The sequence below is a fragment of the Microcaecilia unicolor genome, chromosome 5 (genome assembly GCF_901765095.1).
Source record: "Microcaecilia unicolor chromosome 5, aMicUni1.1, whole genome shotgun sequence".
Lineage (NCBI taxonomy): Eukaryota > Metazoa > Chordata > Amphibia > Gymnophiona > Siphonopidae > Microcaecilia > Microcaecilia unicolor.
Genome location: NC_044035.1, coordinates 227,682,657 through 227,702,865, shown reverse-complemented (window position 1 = coordinate 227,702,865; position 20,209 = coordinate 227,682,657). Strand labels below are relative to the sequence as shown.

At 51.6% G+C, this 20,209-nt stretch overlaps 1 protein-coding gene across 3 annotated transcripts in view; it reads right to left on the bottom strand.

Annotated features, from left to right (window-relative positions):
• Positions 1 to 1,050: 1,050 nt before the first annotated feature.
• Positions 1,051 to 20,209, bottom strand: part of LOC115470567 (beta-1,3-galactosyltransferase 5-like) — a 136,660-nt gene continuing 117,501 nt past the window's right edge. For all 3 annotated transcript variants that reach the window (XM_030203829.1, XM_030203830.1, XM_030203828.1), the window contains exon 2: positions 1,051 to 2,868. In XM_030203829.1, the coding sequence (XP_030059689.1) occupies positions 1,903 to 2,868 (966 nt within the window). In that variant the 3' untranslated portion in view covers positions 1,051 to 1,902. The remainder of the gene's footprint in view (positions 2,869 to 20,209) is intronic.

Here is a 20,209-nt window from a genome sequence, read left to right as displayed (position 1 = left end):
CAGGGCTTGAATGAAACTGTGGAATGGAATTCCATGATTTGAGTCAATTCTTTTATAATGTTGAGTGATTGATTAGGACTAATACTATCTATTTTCATTTTTATTTTAATCCCTGCTACTGAAAGAGAACATATTGAGAAGCCTTTTGTAGCGGGATAAGATCCATCTGGTTCAGTTACGACATTATCCATGGGGTCTGGTTGGACTATATTTATTAGTTCAGGATTTCTGTTTTCACAGTGACGTCACATTGGAGCGACAGATGTTGGTAGCCTTTAAAAAGCGCCTACAAAGAACTGACGAGTGCAGCACAAGTATTCAGCGCCGATGTCTCAGTTTACAGACCGTTGTGCATCTGTTGTGGGCAATTAACCCGAGTCCCTGACGAAAGCATTGAAACCCGCGGCGTCGGGCGCAATAAGGGGAAGCCTAAGTGGATTTCAGCAGCAGGAGACACGGACACGACTTTAAGAAAGATAAGTTTATTGTTTTGAGCACATGTAGTTTGAGCACTTCTTATGTGTTTGCAATAGCACCATAAAATTGAATCAAGGGATAGCCCAATGAAGAGATGCTATGCCACTAGGCATAAGAATTCATGATAGTGCCGATCAGTGGTATTTTCCGAGGGTTCCCTTTCACACATATATATATATATATATATATAAGAACATACCATATTGTGAACATGTTTTACACTATAATGTGTGAGGAGAAAGATAAAATTTAAGTTAGGGCTAGTTGCAGTTTATTAGTTCTTCTCTTTGGTTTTGTAGAATATTTGCTTCCATTGCACATGCCAGCAAATACATATATAATCCTGCAGCTATTTTAGAAAAGGATTCGCATCAGCAGAGTCTTTTCTAAAATACCTACTGGAACTAAGCACTACAACATTGTTCTGCTGGGTCTCCCAGATCACCAGCTTCATAAACTCCAGATTGCATAAAATGCTGCATCAAAATTGATGTGTGTGTGTGTGTGGGGGGGGGGGGGGGGGGGGGGGGTTGGCAATAGATGTTGTGTTACCTCATTTATTATCAAATTGCATTGGCATCCGTAAGAATCAAATTTGAACTTTTATCGTTTGTAAAAATTGTATATGGTCTAGCACCTGAATACCTTTGTACACTAATTATTTGTATTCCCCAATAAAGTCCCCACGTTCATCTCATGACACTTGTCTATCTCTTCTAATTCACTCTGTAGGAAAGCAACTACAAGATCATGAACAATTGTAGACAGACCCGGATTTATGAAACAAGCTTCCACAAAGAGAGAAATCGAAAACTACCTTGCCTTCAGATGATGCCTGAAAACATATCTTTTGGAACAATACCTCTTATGATCTTAACTTTGTTGACTTTTCTTCTTTCTTGGTCCTTTATATATATATATTTTAAATGTTTTATGTATTCTTGGGACTATAGCTCAACTTGCTTTTTTATTGCAATTTGCCTTGAGCCATTCCATGGTTAAGCGGAATATAAATGTTCACATTAGATGAGATCTCAACCTGCATGTCTCTATTCTGATCTCTACACTCAATGTAAAATGAGGTTGCACACAAACATATCCATAACCTGGAAGGCTAGAACTGAGGTGGGCTGAAGTAGGTATAAAAAAAAGTTCTATACTGAGCAACAATATTCAGCCACTGAATATAAAACTCATACACATAAATAAGGCCAGTGAAAAAAACAGGCCTAACCTATATGTAAGAGCTGCAACACAGGTGTTACTTGTATATATATTTTGCTGTTCCTTGTTAAATGGCCGAAGCTGCTGAATACACATTAATTAAAAAACAGTGCTAGTACTTAATCTAGAGTTACACAACCCACCTCTATATAGTAATTTTAGAGGCTTTATTTTAGCTCCATAGAACTGGCATCTCATTCATTATTTTCCTAGACACTCTTCATCCTTTGAACTCAGCAAGGTGTTCCAGTATAGTAACAACTCATAGGGCCGGACATGATGACATGTCACAATCTTTTTAAAGCGACAGACAGAGAACTTCACTTTTTCTGGGAAAAATATCTGTTTGGTGTGAAGCTCCTCTAATTGTATTCTCAGCTTGTCTAGGCACATCCCTATATAAACATCTTCCAGCTTAAAATAAGGGATACTAGGTGAAATCTTATAGATCTGATTGGCAATGTCAGTAGAAAAAACATAACCCGTACCAGAGCAGAAAGGAGGATACCTCTTTCCTGGATACTCAATCTTACTTGTGTACCACTTGTTAAACCTGAATCGTATGGGATATTCTTCAGATTTGATGAAGCCAGTGAAAAAATTGGTAATTCTGTTTTTCTTTACAAGCAGTTCTGTGAGGTAAAATGTATTGATAAACATATCAGTATCTGTCTTCATCACAAAGCTGGATTGTGGGCAGAAGTGGTGAACCCAGTCTATTCCCATCAAAGTCTTCAATGTCAGGTTGTTGTAGGAGTCTATGAAATTTTTCTGGATGATGTCTTTATACTCCAAGCTTTCACTAATAATGTTGGCTTCTGCCTTCTTGTTCTGTTTCACCAGGGTTCCCAGGAGAAAAAAGGACACCACCCGCTTGTCCCTAATTATTCTCTCTTTCCCCCAAGACTGGCGAATCGCTGTCCGAGCTTCCAGCTGCCAATGTTCTGTAGTAACAAGAATAACCAAGAAAGGAGGAATCTCCTGGCAATCAATGTCCGGTAAAAGCAAAAAAGCGTCACTCTTATTGTAGAAGGGTAGAGAAAAGGAAACCACTTCTGACTTGTAGCAGAATATGCAGAAATCAACAGAATTCAGTTCAATGTATAAGCAGAGACAAGTAAGGAGCAGCACCACTGTGAAGATGCCTGTAGCCTTACGCTGAGCCATCTGAAACAGACAAAGACAAATTACAGAAGAAAATAACTTATATCTGCCAATAAACAGCTATTAGAGAACTTCACTATCCTTGAAGCAGGACTTTGAGCACTGCTTTGGGCACCTACAAACATTGGCACGGCCCTTTGGGCACCTACACACATTGGCACTGGACTTTTGGGCCCTCAAATGGGAGATGTCTAAAAGTCCTGACTGCGATTCAAGCCGGAGGCCATCTGAGCTGGCAGATGCACAGTGGTGCAGGCAGGCGGTCTTCAGAGTATAATATCTTAGCTGTCCCCCAGGTGGTACCTGTGAGAGAGGATGGGCCAGCATTCTCCTTCACAGGCACTGTCTGGAGCAGCTATAATCTCCCTTGGAGCAGTGATCCTCAGAGTAGGAGATCATAGTTCCCTAGGCAGTGCCTGTGAGGGAGGACGCTGCCTGTTCCGTCCTCTCTCACAGGCACTTCCTGGGGCAGCTATAATCTCCTTTATGCTCCAAGCAGCATCCCGCCCGCAGCACTGTGCCTCTGCCGGCTCCCATCTCAGAGGACTTTTAGATGCTGCCTGTTGGGGTGTCCAAAAGTCTGGTGCCAATATGGCAGTACCCAAAAGTCATGAATGCGCACAAACAGCAGTGCCGAAAAGTCATGCTCTGTATTATCCTCCCATCCCTTTCAGAATCTGGCTTAAATTATTCCATCAGTATTCAAAGGATTTGTGGCAAATGAGACGGAGTCTGAGCTTCAGCTTCCAATTCATAATTTTTGTCTACTAAGTTTATCGAATAAAATCTAAAACTTTCTACACACTCAATCACTTCAAATGCATAATGGAGTATAAAGTTCAAATCATGCAAGAGACTGTCATCCATTGCTATCAGATCAGCTTAGATCAGGCCAGGTAGCAGAACATCTTTTTCTTTGGGAGGGGGGGGGGGGGGGGGGGGGGGTCAAGCTCCACCCCAGCTTCACCCCCAACTAAATGTTTTTACTCCAAGGCAAAGACCTAAACATTGCCAGATCACTTTTTAATGATGTTTTACATGGTGCTGTATATTAACATCTGGTTTACATTAATAAGGAAAAAAGTTTGATCTTTGATGAAATTTTTTTATGGTCAATCTTCAACAGCCTCTTCTGTGCTGCTACTTTTGATGTCCCACACAGTTTTTTTTCTGTTTTTTTTAATTATTGGCCACAAACCCCTCCAAATTATTTGTCAACATTTTATATTATTATTAAAGCAAAAAAAACCTTCCACTGGTCTCAATATTCAGATGCTCTAATCCGAATAGCAACAACTGTCAAGCCTCTTAAGACTTGTTAACTGTAAAGTCTCAATATCTTGAAGTATAACCTTGGCACACCAGAACACACCTGAAGTCTCTTTATTTTCTGAAGTTTCCTTTATTGCATAGAGAGGTGTGGTAGCCACGTTAGTCCACTTTTTTTTTTTGATAATACGGTTTAGCCCGGCCAAATGCCAGAGTTCGCCGGGGTTGAGATCACCGGTTTTGTTTTTCAGCGATAATGGAAAAAAATGCCGGCGATCTCCAACCCGGCGACATCCAAGGAATTTGGTCGTGGGAGGAGTCAGCATTTGTAGTGCACTGGTCCCCCTCACATGCCAGGACACCAACTGGGCACCCTAGGGGTCAGTGCGGTGGACTTCAGAAAAGGCTCCCACATGCATAGCTCCCTTGCTTTGGGTGCTGAGCCCCCCAACCCCCCCCAAACCCACTACCCACACATGTACAACACTACCGTAGCTCTTAGGGGTGAAGGGGGCAACTACATGTGGGTACAGTGGGTTTTGGAGGGCTCCCATTACCAGCACAAGTGTTACAGGTAGGGGGGGATGGGCCTGGGTCCGCCTGACTTAAGTGCACTGCGGTACCCACTAAAAGTGCTCCAGGGACCTGCATACACGCAGGCCTCTAGGACGTGTTGCTGCTGTATAACCTTGGCAAACCAGATGATACCTGAAGACTAATCTCTTTGAAAGAGTCCTTTATTTGAAAAAGCATGTTTATTCACAGTTAACTGCAGATCAGAGCAGTGGCGTAGCTAGGGTAGTTGACCACCCGGGGCCGGTCATTTTTTAACACCCCCCCCAAATCCAGTACTAGGCATACCGAGAATACAAAACACTCAGGACCTATAGAGCAATTCTACAATACTACTACTACTACTACTACTTAGCATTTCTATAGCGCTACTAGGGTTACGCAGCGCTGTACAAGTTAAAACATGGGGAAGGACAGTCCCTGCTCAAGAGAGCTTACAATCTAAAAGTAACAAACTATGTAGTCAGTGTAGTCAGTGTATCATGAATGGGGAAGGTGGTTAGGCGCCAAAAGCAAGGGAGAAGAGATGGGTTTTGAGTAAGGACTTAAAGATGGGCAGGGAGGGCGCATGGCGCATGGGCTCAGGGAGTCTGTTCCAGGCATAAGGTGATGCGAGGCAGAAGGGACGGAGTCTGGAGTTAGCGGTGGTGGAGAAGGGTACAGATAGGAGTGATTTGTCCTGAGAGCGGAGGTTACGGGTGGGGACATAGGGGGAGAGGAGGGTAGAGAGGTAATGGGGGGCTGCAGATTGAGTGCATTTGAAGGTCATTAGGAGAAGCTTGAACTGAATATGGTAGTGAATCGGGAGCCAGTGAAGCGACTTGAGGAGAGGGGTGATATGAGAGTATCGGTTCACGCGGTAGATAAGACGTGCAGCGGAATTTTGGACAGATTGAAGGGGGGATAGGTGGCTAAGCGGGAGACCAGCAAGGAGAAGGTTGCAATAGTCAAGACGAGAGGTAACGAGTGAGTGGACGAGGGTTCGGGTGGTCTGTTCAGAGAGGAATGGGCGGATTTTGCTAATATTATAGAGGAAGAAGCGACAGGTCTTAGCTGTCTGCTGGATATGGGCAGAGAAGGAGAGGGAGGAGTCGAAAATGACTCTGAGATTGCGGGCTGACGAGACGGGGAGGATGAGGGCATTGTCAACAGAGACAGAGAGTGGGGGAAGAGGAGAGGAGGGTTTGGGTGGGAAGACAAGGAGCTCAGTCTTTGCCATGTTCAGTTTCAGGTGACGGTTGGACATCCAGGCGGCGATATCTGAGAGGCAGGCCGAGACTTTGGCCTGGGTTTCGACTGTGATGTCGGGAGTAGAGAGGTAGAGCTGGGTGTCATCGGCATAGAGATGGTACTGGAAACCATGTGATGAGATCAGTGAGCCCAGGGAAGAGGTGTATATTGAGAAAAGAAGCGGTCCAAGGACAGATCCTTGGGGAACCCCAACAGAGAGCGGGACGGGGGTGGAAGAAGAGCCATTAGAAAATACTCTGAAGGTGCGTTGGGAAAGATACGAGGAGAACCAGGAGAGGACGGGGCCCTGGAATCCAAATGAGGACAGTGTGTCAAGAAGTAAATTATGATTGACGGTGTCGAAGGCGGCAGATAAGTCGAGGAGGATAAGGATGGAGTAGTGACCTTTGGATTTGGCAAGGAACAGGTCATTGCAGACTTTAGAGAGAGCTGTTTCTGTTGAGTGTAGTGGGCGAAAGCCGGATTGAAGCGGATCAAGGATGGCCTGAGAGGAGAGGAAATCAAGGCAGCGGCTGTGGACAGCGCGTTCAAGTAATTTGGAGAGGAAGGGTAGAAGGGAGATGGGGCGGTAATTGGAGGGACAGATGGGGGTCAAGTGATGGTTTTTTAAGAAGTGGAGTGATTACAGCATGCTTGAAAGTGTCAGGGACAGTAGCAGTGGAGAGAGAGAGGTTGAGGATGTGACAGATTGAGGGGTTAACTGTAGAAGAGATGTTGGTAAGCAGATTGGTGGGAATGGGGTCAGAGGAACAGGTGGTGCACTTAGAGGAAGAAAGAAGGCGAGCAGTTTCCTCTTCGGTGATCTCAGGGAAGGAGGAGAAGGAGGACAGGTTAGGTTGGTTGAGGGAGTGGGTTAAGAAGTCACAGGGAGGAGAAGGCTTGGAGGTGAATTCAAGGTTTATCTTCTGCACTTTATCGCGGAAGTAGTCAGCTAATGTTTGAGGAGAGAGTGAGGGGGGGTGGGAGTGGAGGGCACTTTAAGTAGGGAGTTGAGGGTTGCGAAGAGGCGACGAGGGTTGGAGCCAAGAGAATTGGTTAATTGAGAATAATATTCCTGTTTGGCCAGGAATAGGGAGGACTGGAAGGAGGATAGCATGAATTTGTAATGGGTGAATTCTGACAGGGTGCGAGATTTCCTCCAGAGTCGTTCAGCAGATCGGGTGCAGGAGTGAAGGTAACAGATGCATGGGGTTAACCAGGGCTGAGGATTAATGCGCTTAGTGGGGCGAGAGACAGATGGTGCTAGGGTATCCAGGGCAGTGGAGAGAATTTCATTGTAGGTAGAGACAGCCGTGTTGACAAATTCAGAAGACGAGATGGACGGGAAGAGATTGGAGATGTGAGAGGATAGGGTAGGGGGGTCGACAGCTTGGAGATTCCTGAAGGTAGTGGTTATAGTTGGGCGAGGTTGAGGGGGAGGGTGATTAAGTGTGAGGGTGATTAGGTGATGATCTGAGATAGGAAGGACTGAGGTGCAGAAATTAGAGGGTGAGCAGGAAGAGAAGAGAACGAGGTCGAGACAATGGCCATCACGGTGAGTAGGGGCGGTAGAGGATAGTCGGAGGTTAAAGGAGGATATCAGAGTGAGGAATTTAGAAGCGTAGGAGTTGGATGGGTTGTCAATGTGAATGTTAAAATCACCAAGAATGAGGGATGGAGATGCGGGATCAAGAAAGACGGTGAGCCAGGCGTCGAAGTCAGTAAGGAATGAAGAGAGGGGCTTATCAGGGGGGCGGTAGATGACGGCAACTCTGAGTGGTAATGGGTGGAATAGTCGGATGGAGTGAGCTTCAAAGGACGAGAAGCAGTGAGACTGCGGCAGGAGGAGGGGTTGGAAACTACAGGAGGGCGAGAGAAGTAGCCCGACGCCTCCGCCGCGGCCATCTGGGTGGGGAGTGTGGGAGAAGAGATAACCTCCATGACAAAGGGCAGCGACTGAGGCAGAGTTGTCAGGGGAGAGCCAGGTTTTGGTTAGGGCGAGTAGTTGAAGGGAGCGAGAGATGAAGAGATCGTGGATGAAGGGCAGTTTGTTGCAGACCGAGTGGGCATTCCACAAGGCACATGAGAAGGGGAGGGAAGAGGGGGGGAGGAGGGGAATAGAGACGAGATTGGAGGCGTCACGGAATCGTTTGTGTGGATAGGAGGATGACAGGTGAGGGGGGCCTGGATTAGGATTAATGTCTCCTGCGGATAGCAGGAGGAGGAGCAGGAGAGTGCGGAGGAGGGTGGGGGAGGTCGGGCGACGAAGGCGATGAAGACGGGGTGCACTTAGGAGGAATGGTGAAGGGTTAATGGTAGGAAGGAGGTGTTGAAGATTAAGGGCTAGGAAGGAGGAGGGGGACAAGAGAGATGGTGAGGTGGTGAGGGATGGGGGTGGATAGGCTATTGCCGTAGTGGGCAGGTTGGGAGGGAACACAGGTGGGCAATGAGTTCCAGCAGTGGACAGCGGTAAGGGGAGGGGAAAAAGATTAGGAAGGGACAGGGCAAGGAAGAGGATGTGGACAGGGGCCATAAGTAGTGATTGCGGTGTAAGTGTAGAGACTGAGGTGAGAAGTAGATAGATAGAGCGGAGAGTTGGAGGCTTGGAATTGGAGGGATAGATGGACTGGAGAGCAGGTAAGTCAATGGCTGACAAGTTAGCAGGCAGGCAAGTGAGGCAGTGGCTGCCAAACTAGCAGGCGGGCTGAAGCAAGCTGGTGCGGATGGACAGGGATGAGCAGGGAGAGGCTGGGGGGGTAGGTAGGTCAATGGCTGACAAGTTAGTAGGTAGGCAAGTAAATCAGTGGTTGACAAGCTAGTAGGCGGGTTGGGGCAAGCTGGAACCGGTGGACAAGAACGAGCAGGGAGATTCTGGAGAGCAGATAAGGGCTGACAAGCTAGCAGGCAGGCTGGAACAAGCTGGTGCAGATGAGCAGGGAGAAGCTGGAGCAAGCAGGCTGGAGCAGATGGACTGGAACAGGCAGGGAGAAGCTGGTTCAGGTGGATCGGAGCACGCTGGAGCAGATGTACTGGAGCGGGCAGGCTGGAGCAGGTGTATTGGAATAAGCAGGGAGAAGCTGGTTCAGGCAGACTGGAGCCGGTGTACTGGAACAAGCAGGGAGAAGCTGGTTCAGGTGGATCGGAGCACGCTGGAGCAGATGTACTGGAGTAGGCAGGCTGGAGCAGGTGTACCAGAGTAGGCAGGCTGGAGCAGGTGTACTGGAGCAAGTAGGTGTACTGGAGCAGATGGGCTGGAACAAGCAGGGAGAAGCCTGACTGGAACACTGGAGCAAGCAGGGGAAGCTGGGTCGGCGTACTGGAACAAGCTGGGATCGGCGTACTGGAACAAGCTGGGATCACGAGATGGGATCATGCGGACAGGAGTAGGCTTGGTGCAGGCGGACTGGAACACACTAGGGCAGAAACATGCTAGCAGGGAGAAGCTGGATCAGGCGGACCGGAACAGACTGGAGATGCTGGATCAGGTGGACTGGAGCAAGCTGGACTGGGACAAGCAGGGAGAAGCTGGATCAGGCGGGCTGGAGCGACTGGAGCAGATGGACTGGAACGAGCAGGGAGAAGCAGCTGGATCAGGCGGGCTCGGCTTCTGTCTCTTACCCAGTCGGCCCGGTCGCTGGATGGGCGGGCTAGAACAAGCTGGGGCTGGTGGACTCTGCCTCCTCTCGGCCTCCTTAGCTCCTGTCCCGCTCCTGTCGCACCCCGACACCACCGCAGGATGGGTCCCGGTCCCGTGGTCCGCGATCCATGCCCAGGCCGTTCCGGCAGGGAGCACGGCTGCAGCGCACAGGACCTCGGGGCACGACCAGTGCAGCAAGCACAGGCCGACGGCAAAGGGGATAGGCCGCAGCCACGCGGCAGCAGACAGCTAGGATCAGCCCCGGGCCTCCCCCGCGCCGGATCGGCATGGAAAGGGCCAGCGAGGGATTCAATGCGGCAGTGATAATGAGGTTGTTGTATGGTTCTCAGGGAGAGTTCTCTTCTCGCCGTTGCTGGTCCAGGTGGCTGAGCGGCGAGGTGGGGGTGAGGCGGGAGCAGTTTGGTATGTTGGTCTGCTGGTCTGAGTGGGATCGATCTAGTCTTGGCTCCGGCGTTTGCCTCTGTGGGGAATTTGCCTGCCTTCCCTTCTTGGGCGACAGTCAGGTGATATTGGCTCGGTTCGTCAGCTGGGTTCTCGCTGATTCAGTCCTCTCCTGCCATGGTCGCTACTTCGGGTAACGAGGGATCGGCTGTCCTTGCTTTCGCTCTTCCTGTGGCAGTTGGGTGGCAGGGGAAGGTCGGTTCGTGGTTCCTAGCGGGTCGGGATCCCGGGCCTGTCTTCCATGTGGTTCCCGGATCTCCGTCCTTGAACCTCGATCGCCGTTCTCGGGCTGCGCTGGGTTGCGGTATCAACCGAGGATGGTATTCCACCTCCTCGGGGTGATTGGGTGGTTTTGTTGGCGAATTCCCGATGGGATCGCTCAGATCCCAACGTTCGATCAGGTCGCGGGCAGGGATGTTTGAGCGGCTCGGGTGGTCAGCCGCTCAGGTGTGCTGCTTTTCTGCGTGCCGCTCAGGCAGGGGCCGTCCCTACCCGTCCCTACCATAAGCAGTAATTTGTACGAGTCACACAAGGAAAAGGAAATCATCTTAAACACTACAGTGAGCACTAGAACATCAATTCACCTATTGTAAAACAAAAACAGACAGATTAGTACAGATCGTCGATCCTGCACAGTCAATGCCAACCGAAAGCCATGTCTTTTTCACAAACACAGATACACCCTAATCCACTATAGAATAAGTAATCATAAACTTTCTATTTAGAAAAAAATTAAACTGAACCCCCCGATGCCAGACTCTGCATACAATGCAACACCACACCACAGAAACAGAAAATGTCCCCTAGTACTGTGCAAAATATAAAGACAGCAGATGTAAAATTGAAAAAACTAACAAATACCAATCAACACTTTACAAATTAACAAATAGAAATAAAACAAATACAGAAAATAAAAAAATACCATTTTATTGGACTAATACATTTAGCTTCCAGAGGCCAAAATTTCCTTCCTCAGGTCAATACAGTATCCTATCCTGACCTGAGGAAGGGGGTTTTGTTCTCTGAAAGTTAAGTCAAAATGTATTAAAATTAGTCCAATAAAAAGATTACCTTATTTACATGTTCTATTTATAAACATTTATTAACACAGCTACTATATCCTAAAGCAAAAAAATAAAAATATATATTTTATTTACAGTTTGTTGTCTCTGGTTTCTGCTTTCCTCATCTTCTTTTCACTGTCTTCCTTCCATCCAGCATCTGTCTTCGCTCTCTCTCTGCCATCCAGTGTCTGCCCTCTCTAATGTCCCTTCCATCCACTGTCTGCCCTCTCTCTCTGCCCCTTTCATCCACTGTCTGCCCTCTCTCTCCCTTCCATCCACATCTGCCCTCTATTTCTGCCCCTTCCATCCACCATCTGCCCCAGTCTGCCATCTCTCTCTCCCCCTTCCACCCACCATCTGCCCTTTCTCTCTGCCCCTTCCATCCACCATTTGCCCCAGTCTGCCCTCTTTCTCTCTCCCCCTTCCACCCACCATCTGCCCTTTCTCTCTGCCCCTTCAATCCGTCTGCCCTCCCTTTCCCATCCATCCAGGGTCTGCCCTCCCTCACGCTCCCCCCTTCCATCCAGGATCTGTCCCCTCTCTCTCTGCCCCCAGTTCCAGCCCCCTTATTCCACCTGCCCCTAGTTCCAGCCCCAGCCCACATCTCCCACCTGCCCCCCTTTTCAGCCCCACTATCCCACTAGTCCCCAGCCTTTTTCTCCCATCAATCCCGAGCTTCAGCCCCCAGCCACTTCTCCCTGTCCCCTTTTTAGCCCCTAGTTTCAACCCCAGCCCTTTTCTCTCACCAGTTCCGAGCTTCAGCCCCAGCCAGTTCTCCCTGTCCCCTTTAAAGCCCCCAGTCCCCACAGTTTCAGCCCCTGCCCCTTTTCAGCCCCCAGTTCCATTACTAGCCCCCTTCTCCCAACTATCCTCCTTTTCAGCCCCCAGTTCCAGCCCCCTTCATCCACCACATGCCTTGCATCCCCCCTTTCAGCCCCAGACCCATTCTCCCACCTGCCCCAGGCTTGGACCCATTTTCCCTCCTGCCCCATTGTCAGACCCCAGTTCCAGCTTCAGACCCCTTCTCTCCTCTGAGCACCCCTTTGAGCTCCCCTCCCCCTCCCCAATCCCCTTCTCCCCTCTGAGCTCCCCCACCCCTCCCCAATCCCCTTCTACTCTCCCCAATCTCCTTCTCCCCTCTGAGCTCCCCCACCCCTCCCCAATCCCCTTCTCCCCTCTGAGCACCCCTCTGAGCTCCCCCACCCCTCCCCAATCCCCTTCTCCCCTCTGAGCTCCCCCACCCCTCCCCAATCCCCTTCTTCCCTCTGAGCACCCCTCTGAGCTCCCCCACCCCTCCCCAATCCCATTCTACCCTCCCCAATCCCCTTCTCCCCTCTGAGCTCCCCCATCCCTCCCCAATCCCCTTCTCCCCTCTGAGCACCCCTCTGAGCTCCCCCACCCCTCCCCAATCCCCTTCTCCCCCATCTGAGCTCCCCCACCCTCCCCAATCCCCTTCTCCCCTCTGAGCCCCCCGACCTGGTCCCGTCCCCCCTCCGTCGAGAGCCGACAGAGCCCTCTTCTCCTGCCACCACCCTGCCTTTTTAAAAAAAATCCATGCAGTGGCGCAGGCAGCGCCTCGCGTCTGCCCTGTGTGTGCTGTGAAAGGAGAAAATCGCCTCACTGGCGTCGGGCCTTCCCCCGCTGTGTCCCACCCGCGAGGAAATAGGAAGTTACCTCAGAAGAGGGCAGGACACAGCGAGGGAAGGCCCGACGCCAGCGAGGCAATTTTCTCCTTTCACAGCACACGCAGGGCAGACGCGAGGCACTGCCTGTGTCGCTGCATGGATTTTTTAAAAAAAGGCAGGGTGGTGGCAGGAGACGAGAGCTGTCGGCTCTCAATGGAGCACCCCCCACCTGCTGACACCCGGGGCGGACTGCCCCCACCGCCCTGCCCTTGCTACGCCACTGGATCAGAGGTTGTGCCCCACTGGCAAAGAGTCTCCCTGGTACTGAGATTAGCAGTAGGTCAGAGCTGGCAGAATGGTGTACAATGCCCTCTTTCAGCAACATTCAAGGTGCTAACGTGGGTAACACATGAAAGGGATCTAAAACTGGCTTACAAAAATGGCCACTACCTCATGGACTACCGGAAACAAAACAGGGCACACTCTGACCCAGTTAGCAGGGGGAAAAGCACCATGGCAGTAGAGCCCACTACCCTACACCCACCACAATGCATTGCTGATGTGACTCTGCAGTGCACCTAACAGAAAAGGTGTCACACTCACCTGAGAGCCACATCATAACCAGGGAAAGGCTGTCAAAGGATAGAATGCATTCTGCTGTCACAGAGGTGGGTACGGCATTTGAGGCTGGCATAGAGGCTGGCAAAATATGTTTATAATTGTGTTTTTTAGTGTGGGAGGGGCAGTGGCGTAGCCAGACCTGAGATTTTGGGTGGGCACTGTGTATATAGTAGTGTTTCTTGTGATACTACAAAATAATGCCTTAGAATGCCCTTGATAATGGATTTCTAAGTAGTCTGCCCAACAGCTGCCCTGAATCAACATAACCACATAGCGAATGATACATACCTGTAGCAGGTGTTCTCCGAGGACAGCAGGCTGATTGTTCTCACGACTGGGTTGACGTCCACGGCAGCCCCAGCAACCGGAAGAAAACTTCACGGGCGGTCCCGCACGCAGGGCACGCCCACCGCACATGCGCGGCCGTCTTCCCGCCCGTGTGTGACCGTTCCCGCTCAGTTGAATGATAAGCAAAAGAAGGAGTAAAACGCAACTCCAAAGGGAAGGAGGGAGGGTAGGTGAGAACAATCAGCCTGCTGTCCTCGGAGAACACCTGCTACAGGTATGTATCATTCGCTTTCTCTGAGGACAAGCAGGTTGCTTGTTCTCACGACTGGGGTATCCCTAGCTCTCAAGCTCACTCAAAACAAGAACCCCGGTCAATTGAACCTCGCAACGGCGAGGGCATAACAGAAATTGACCTATGAAGAACAGCTAACTGAGATTGCAGCCTGAACAGAATAAATCGGGTCCTGGAGGGTGGAGTTGGATTCAAACCCCAGATTCTGCAGCAACGACTGCCCGAACCGACTGTCGCGTCGGGTATCCTGCTGGAGGCAGTAATGTGATGTGAATGTGTGGACAGATGACCACGTCGCAGCCTTGCAAATCTCTTCAATAGTGGCGGACTTCAAGTGGGCCACTGACGCTGCCATGGCTCTAACACTTTGAGCCGTGACATGACCCTCAAGAGCCAGCCCAGCCTGGGCGTAAGTGAAGGAAAGGCAATCTGCTAGCCAATTGGAGATGGTGCGTTTCCCGACAGCGACCCCCTTCCTATTGGGATCGAAAGAAATAAACAATTGGGCGGACTGTCTGTGGGGCTGTGTCCGCTCCAGATAGAAGGCCAAAGCTCGCTTGCAGTCCAACGTGTGCAAAGCGAATGCTACATACCTGTAGAAGGTATTCTCCGAGGACAGCAGGCTGATTGTTCTCACTGATGGGTGACGTCCACGGCAGCCCCTCCAATCGGAACATTTTCTAGCAAAGTCCTTTGCTAGTCCTCGCGCGCCGATGCGCACCGCGCATGCGCGGCCGTCTTCCCACCCGAACCGGCTCGTGCTGGCCAGTCTCATATGTAGCAAAACAAAGAGAAGGGAAGACACTACTCCAAAGGGGAGGCGGGCGGGTTTGTGAGAACAATCAGCCTGCTGTCCTCGGAGAATACCTTCTACAGGCATGTAGCATTCGCTTTCTCTGAGGACAAGCAGGCTGCTTGTTCTCACTGATGGGGTATCCCTAGCCCCCAGGCTCACTCAAAACAACAACCATGGTCAATTGGGCCTCGCAACGGCGAGGACATAACTGAGATTGACCTAAAAAATTTACCAACTAACTGAGAGTGCAGCCTGGAACAGAACAAACATGGGCCTAGGGGGGTGGAGTTGGATTCTAAACCCCGAACAGATTCTGAAGCACTGACTGCCCGAACCGACTGTTGCGTCGGGTATCCTGCTGCAGGCAGTAATGAGATGTGAATGTGTGGACAGATGACCACGTCGCAGCTTTGCAAATCTCTTCAATAGTGGCTGACTTCAAGTGGGCTACCGACGCTGCCATGGCTCTAACATTATGAGCTGTGACATGACCCTCAAGAGCCAGCCCAGCCTGGGCATAAGTGAAGGAAATGCAATCTGCTAGCCAATTGGATATGGTGCGTTTTCCCACAGCCACTCCCCTCCTGTTGGGATCAAAAGAAACAAACAATTGGGCGGACTGTCTGTTGGGCTGTGTCCGCTCCAGATAGAAGGCCAATGCTCTCTTGCAGTCCAATGTGTGCAGCTGACGTTCAGCAGGGCAGGAATGAGGACGGGGAAAGAATGTTGGCAAGACAATTGACTGGTTCAGATGGAACTCCGACACAACTTTTGGCAAGAACTTAGGGTGAGTGCGGAGGACTACTCTGTTATGATGAAATTTGGTGTAAGGGGCCTGGGCTACCAGGGCCTGAAGCTCACTGACTCTACGAGCTGAAGTAACTGCCACCAAGAAAATGACCTTCCAGGTCAAGTACTTCAGATGGCAGGAATTCAGTGGCTCAAAAGGAGGTTTCATCAGCTGGGTGAGAACGACATTGAGATCCCATGACACTGTAGGAGGCTTGACAGGGGGCTTTGACAAAAGCAAACCTCTCATGAAGCGAACAACTAAAGGCTGTCCTGAGATCGGCTTACCTTCCACACGGTAATGGTATGCACTGATTGCACTAAGGTGAACCCTTACAGAGTTGGTCTTGAGACCAGACTCAGACAAGTGCAGAAGGTATTCAAGCAGGGTCTGTGTAGGACAAGAGCGAGGATCTAGGGCCTTGCTGTCACACCAGACGGCAAACCTCCTCCACAGAAAGAAGTAACTCCTCTTAGTGGAATCTTTCCTGGAAGCAAGCAAGATACGGGAGACACCCTCTGACAGACCCAAAGAGGCAAAGTCTACGCTCTCAACATCCAGGCCATGAGAGCCAGGGACCGGAGGTTGGGATGCAGAAGCGCCCCTTCGTCCTGTGTGATGAGGGTCGGAAAACACTCCAATCTCCACGGTTCTTCGGAGGACAACTCCAGAAGAAGAGGGAACCAGATCTGACGCGGCCAAGAAGGAGCAATCAGAATCATGGTGCCTTGGTCTTGCTTGAGTTTCAACAAAGTCTTCCCCACCAGAGGTATGGGAGGATAAGCATACAGCAGACCCTCCCCCCAGTCCAGGAGGAAGGCATCCGATGCCAGTCTGCCATGGGCCTGAAGCCTGGAACAGAACTGAGGGACTTTGTGGTTGGCTCGAGATGCGAAGAGATCTACCAAGGGGGTGCCCCACACCTGGAAGATCTGTCGCACTACACGGGAATTGAGCGACCACTCGTGAGGTTGCATAATCCTGCTCAACCTGTCGGCCAGACTGTTGTTTACGCCTGCCAGATATGTGGCTTGGAGCACCATGCCGTGACGGCGAGCCCAGAGCCACATGCTGACGGCTTCCTGACACAGGGGGCGAGATCCGGTGCCCCCCTGCTTGTTGACGTAGTATATGGCAACCTGGTTGTCTGTCTGAATTTGGATAATTTGGTGGGACAGCCGATCTCTGAAAGCCTTCAGAGCGTTCCAGATCGCTCGTAACTCCAGAAGATTGATCTGCAGATCTCGTTCCTGGAGGGACCAGCTTCCTTGGGTGTGAAGCCCATCGACATGAGCCCCCCATCCCAGGAGAGACGCATCCGTGGTCAGCACTTTTTGTGGCTGAGGAATTTGGAAAGGACGTCCCAGAGTCAAATTGGACCAAATTGTCCACCAATACAGGGATTCGAGAAAACTCGTGGACAGATGGATCACGTCTTCTAGATCCCCAGCAGCCTGAAACCACTGGGAAGCCAGGGTCCACTGAGCAGATCTCATGTGAAGGCGGGCCATGGGAGTCACATGAACTGTGGAGGTCATGTGGCCCAGCAATCTCAACATCTGCCGAGCTGTGATCTGCTGGGACGCTCGCACCCGCGAGACGAGGGACAACAAGTTGTTGGCTCTCGTCTCTGGGAGATAGGTGCGAGCCGTCCGAGAATCCAGCAGAGCTCCTATGAATTCGAGTTTCTGCACTGGGAGAAGATGGGACTTTGGGTAATTTATCACAAACCCCAGTAGTTCCAGGAGGCGAATAGTCATCTGCATGGACTGCAGGGCTCCTGCATCGGATGTGTTCTTCACCAGCCAATCGTCGAGATATGGGAACACGTGTACCCTCAGTCTGCGAAGTGCCGCTGCTACTACAGCCAAGCACTTGGTGAACACTCTGGGCGCAGAGGCGAGCCCAAAGGGTAGCACACAGTACTGGAAGTGACGTGTGCCCAGCTGAAATCGTAGATACTGTCTGTGAGCTGGCAGTATCGGGATGTGCGTGTAGGCGTCCTTCAAGTCCAGAGAGCATAGCCAATCGTTTTCCTGAATCATGGGGAGAAGGGTGCCCAGGGAAAGCATCCTGAACTTTTCTTTGACCAGATATTTGTTCAGGGCCCTTAGGTCTAGGATGGGACGCATCCCCCCTGTTTTCTTTTCCACAAGGAAGTACCTGGAATAGAATCCCAGCCCTTCTTGCCCGGATGGCACGGGCTCGACCGCATTGGCGCTGAGAAGGGCGGAGAGTTCCTCTGCAAGTACCTGCTTGTGCTGGAAGCTGTAAGACTGAGCTCCCGGTGGACAATTTGGAGGTTTGGAGGCCAAATTGAGGGTGTATCCTTGCCGGACTATTTGGAGAACCCACTGATCGGAGGTTATGAGAGGCCACCTTTGGTGAAAAGCTTTCAACCTCCCTCCGACTGGCAGGTCGCCCGGCACTGACACTTGGATGTCGGCTATGCTCTGCTGGAGCCAGTCAAAAGCTCGTCCCTTGCTTTTGCTGGGGAGCTGAGGGGCCTTGCTGAGGCGCACGCTGCTGACGAGAGCGAGCGCGCTGGGGCTTAGCCTGGGCCGCAGGCTGTCGAGAAGGAGGATTGTACCTACGCTTGCCAGAAGAGTAGGGAACAGTCTTCCTTCCCCCGAAAAATCTTCTACCTGTAGAGGTAGAGGCTGAAGGCTGCCGGCGGGAGAACTTGTCGAATGCGGTGTCCCGCTGGTGAAGCTGCTCTACCACCTGCTCGACTTTTTCTCCAAAAATATTATCCGCACGGCAAGGTGAGTCCGCAATCCGCTGCTGGATTCTATTCTCCAGGTCGGAGGCACGCAGCCATGAGAGTCTGCGCATCACCACACCTTGAGCAGCGGCCCTGGACGCAACATCAAAGGTGTCATACACTCCTCTGGCCAGGAATTTTCTGCACGGCTTCAGCTGCCTGACCACCTCCTGAAATGGCTTGGCTTGCTCAGGGGGGAGCGTGTCCACCAAGCCCGCCAACTGCCGCACATTGTTCCGCATGTGTATGCTCGTGTAGAGCTGGTAGGACTGAATCTTGGCCACGAGCATAGAAGAATGGTAGGCCTTCCTCCCAAAGGAGTCCAAGGTTCTAGAGTCCTTGCCCGGGGGCGCCGAAGCATGTTCTCTAGAACTCTTGGCCTTCTTTAGGGCCAAATCCACAACTCCAGAGTCGTGAGGCAACTGAGTGCGCATCAGCTCTGGGTCCCCATGGATCCGGTACTGGGACTCGATCTTCTTGGGAATGTGGGGATTAGTTAATGGTTTGGTCCAGTTCGCCAGCAATGTCTTTTTTAGGACATGATGCATGGGTACTGTGGACGCTTCCTTAGGTGGAGAAGGATAGTCCAGGAGCTCAAACATTTCAGCCCTGGGCTCGTCCTCCACAACCACCGGGAAGGGGATGGCCGTAGACATCTCCCGGACAAAGGAAGCGAAAGACAGGCTCTCAGGAGGGGAAAGCTATCTTTCAGGAGAGGGAGTGGGATCGGAAGGAAGACCCTCAGACTCCTCGTCAGAGAAATATCTGATGTCTTCTTCCTCTTCCCACGAGGCCTCACCATCGGTGTCAGACACAAGTTCACGGACCTGTGTCTGCAACCGTGCCCGGCTCGACTCCGTAGAACCATGGCCACGGTGGGAGCGTCGAGAGGTAGACTCCCTCGCCCGCACTGGCGAAGATCCCTCCGCCGACGTAGTCGGGGAGCCTTCCTGGGAGGCTACCGCAGTCGGTACCGCAAGCGGCACCGATGTCAGAGACCTCACCCCGGACAATGGGCCAGCCGGCGCCTGGCTCGACGGTACCGGTGGCGCAAGCACCCCCGGTACCGGAGGGGTAGGGCGCAACAGCTCTCCCAGGATCTCTGGGAGAACGGCCCGGAGACTCTCGTTCAGAGCGGCTGTAGAAAAAGGCATGGAAGCCGATGCAGGCGTCGACGTCAGAGTCTGTTCCGGGTGTGGAGGCTGTTCCGGGCTGTCCAAAGGGGAGCGCATCGACACCTCTTGAACAGAGGGCGAGCGGTCCTCTCGGTGCCGAAGCCTACTGGGTGCCGACTCCCTCGGCGACCCAGAGCTCTCGGTGCCGACATGGGAAGGGGACCGGTGACGATGCTTCTTCGACTTCTTGGGACGAAGCATGTCACCGGAGCTTCCCGGCACCGACGAGGAGGACGTAGAATCCAGCCGTCGCTTCCTCGGGGCCGAGACCGAAGGAGGTCGGTCTCGGGGGGGCTGTACCGCAGGAGCCCTCGGAATGGGGGGAGACCCACCCGAAGGCTCACCGCCACCAGCAGGGGAATGGACAGCCCTCACCTGCACTCCAAACGAAGCACCACCGTCCGACGACATCAGCAGCCGAGGAGGTCTTGATACCGACGCCGATGCAGCCTTCCGATGTCGCCCCGATGCAGAGGGCCGATGCCTCGATGCACTCGATGCAATCGGGGGTGAAGATGAAGGTCCAGGCGCCGACGACGTCGAAGCAGTCGATACTCCCGGTGCCGATGCCGACGAAGAGCCCGAGAACAAAATGTTCCACTGGGCTAACCTCGCTACCCGTCCGCTTTTGTAAAAGGGAACACAGACTACAGGCCTGAGGGCGGTGCCCAGCCCCCAGACACTGAAGACACAACGCGTGCCTGTCAGTAAGCGAGATTACCCGGGCGCACTGGGTTCACTTCTTGAAGCCGCTGGAA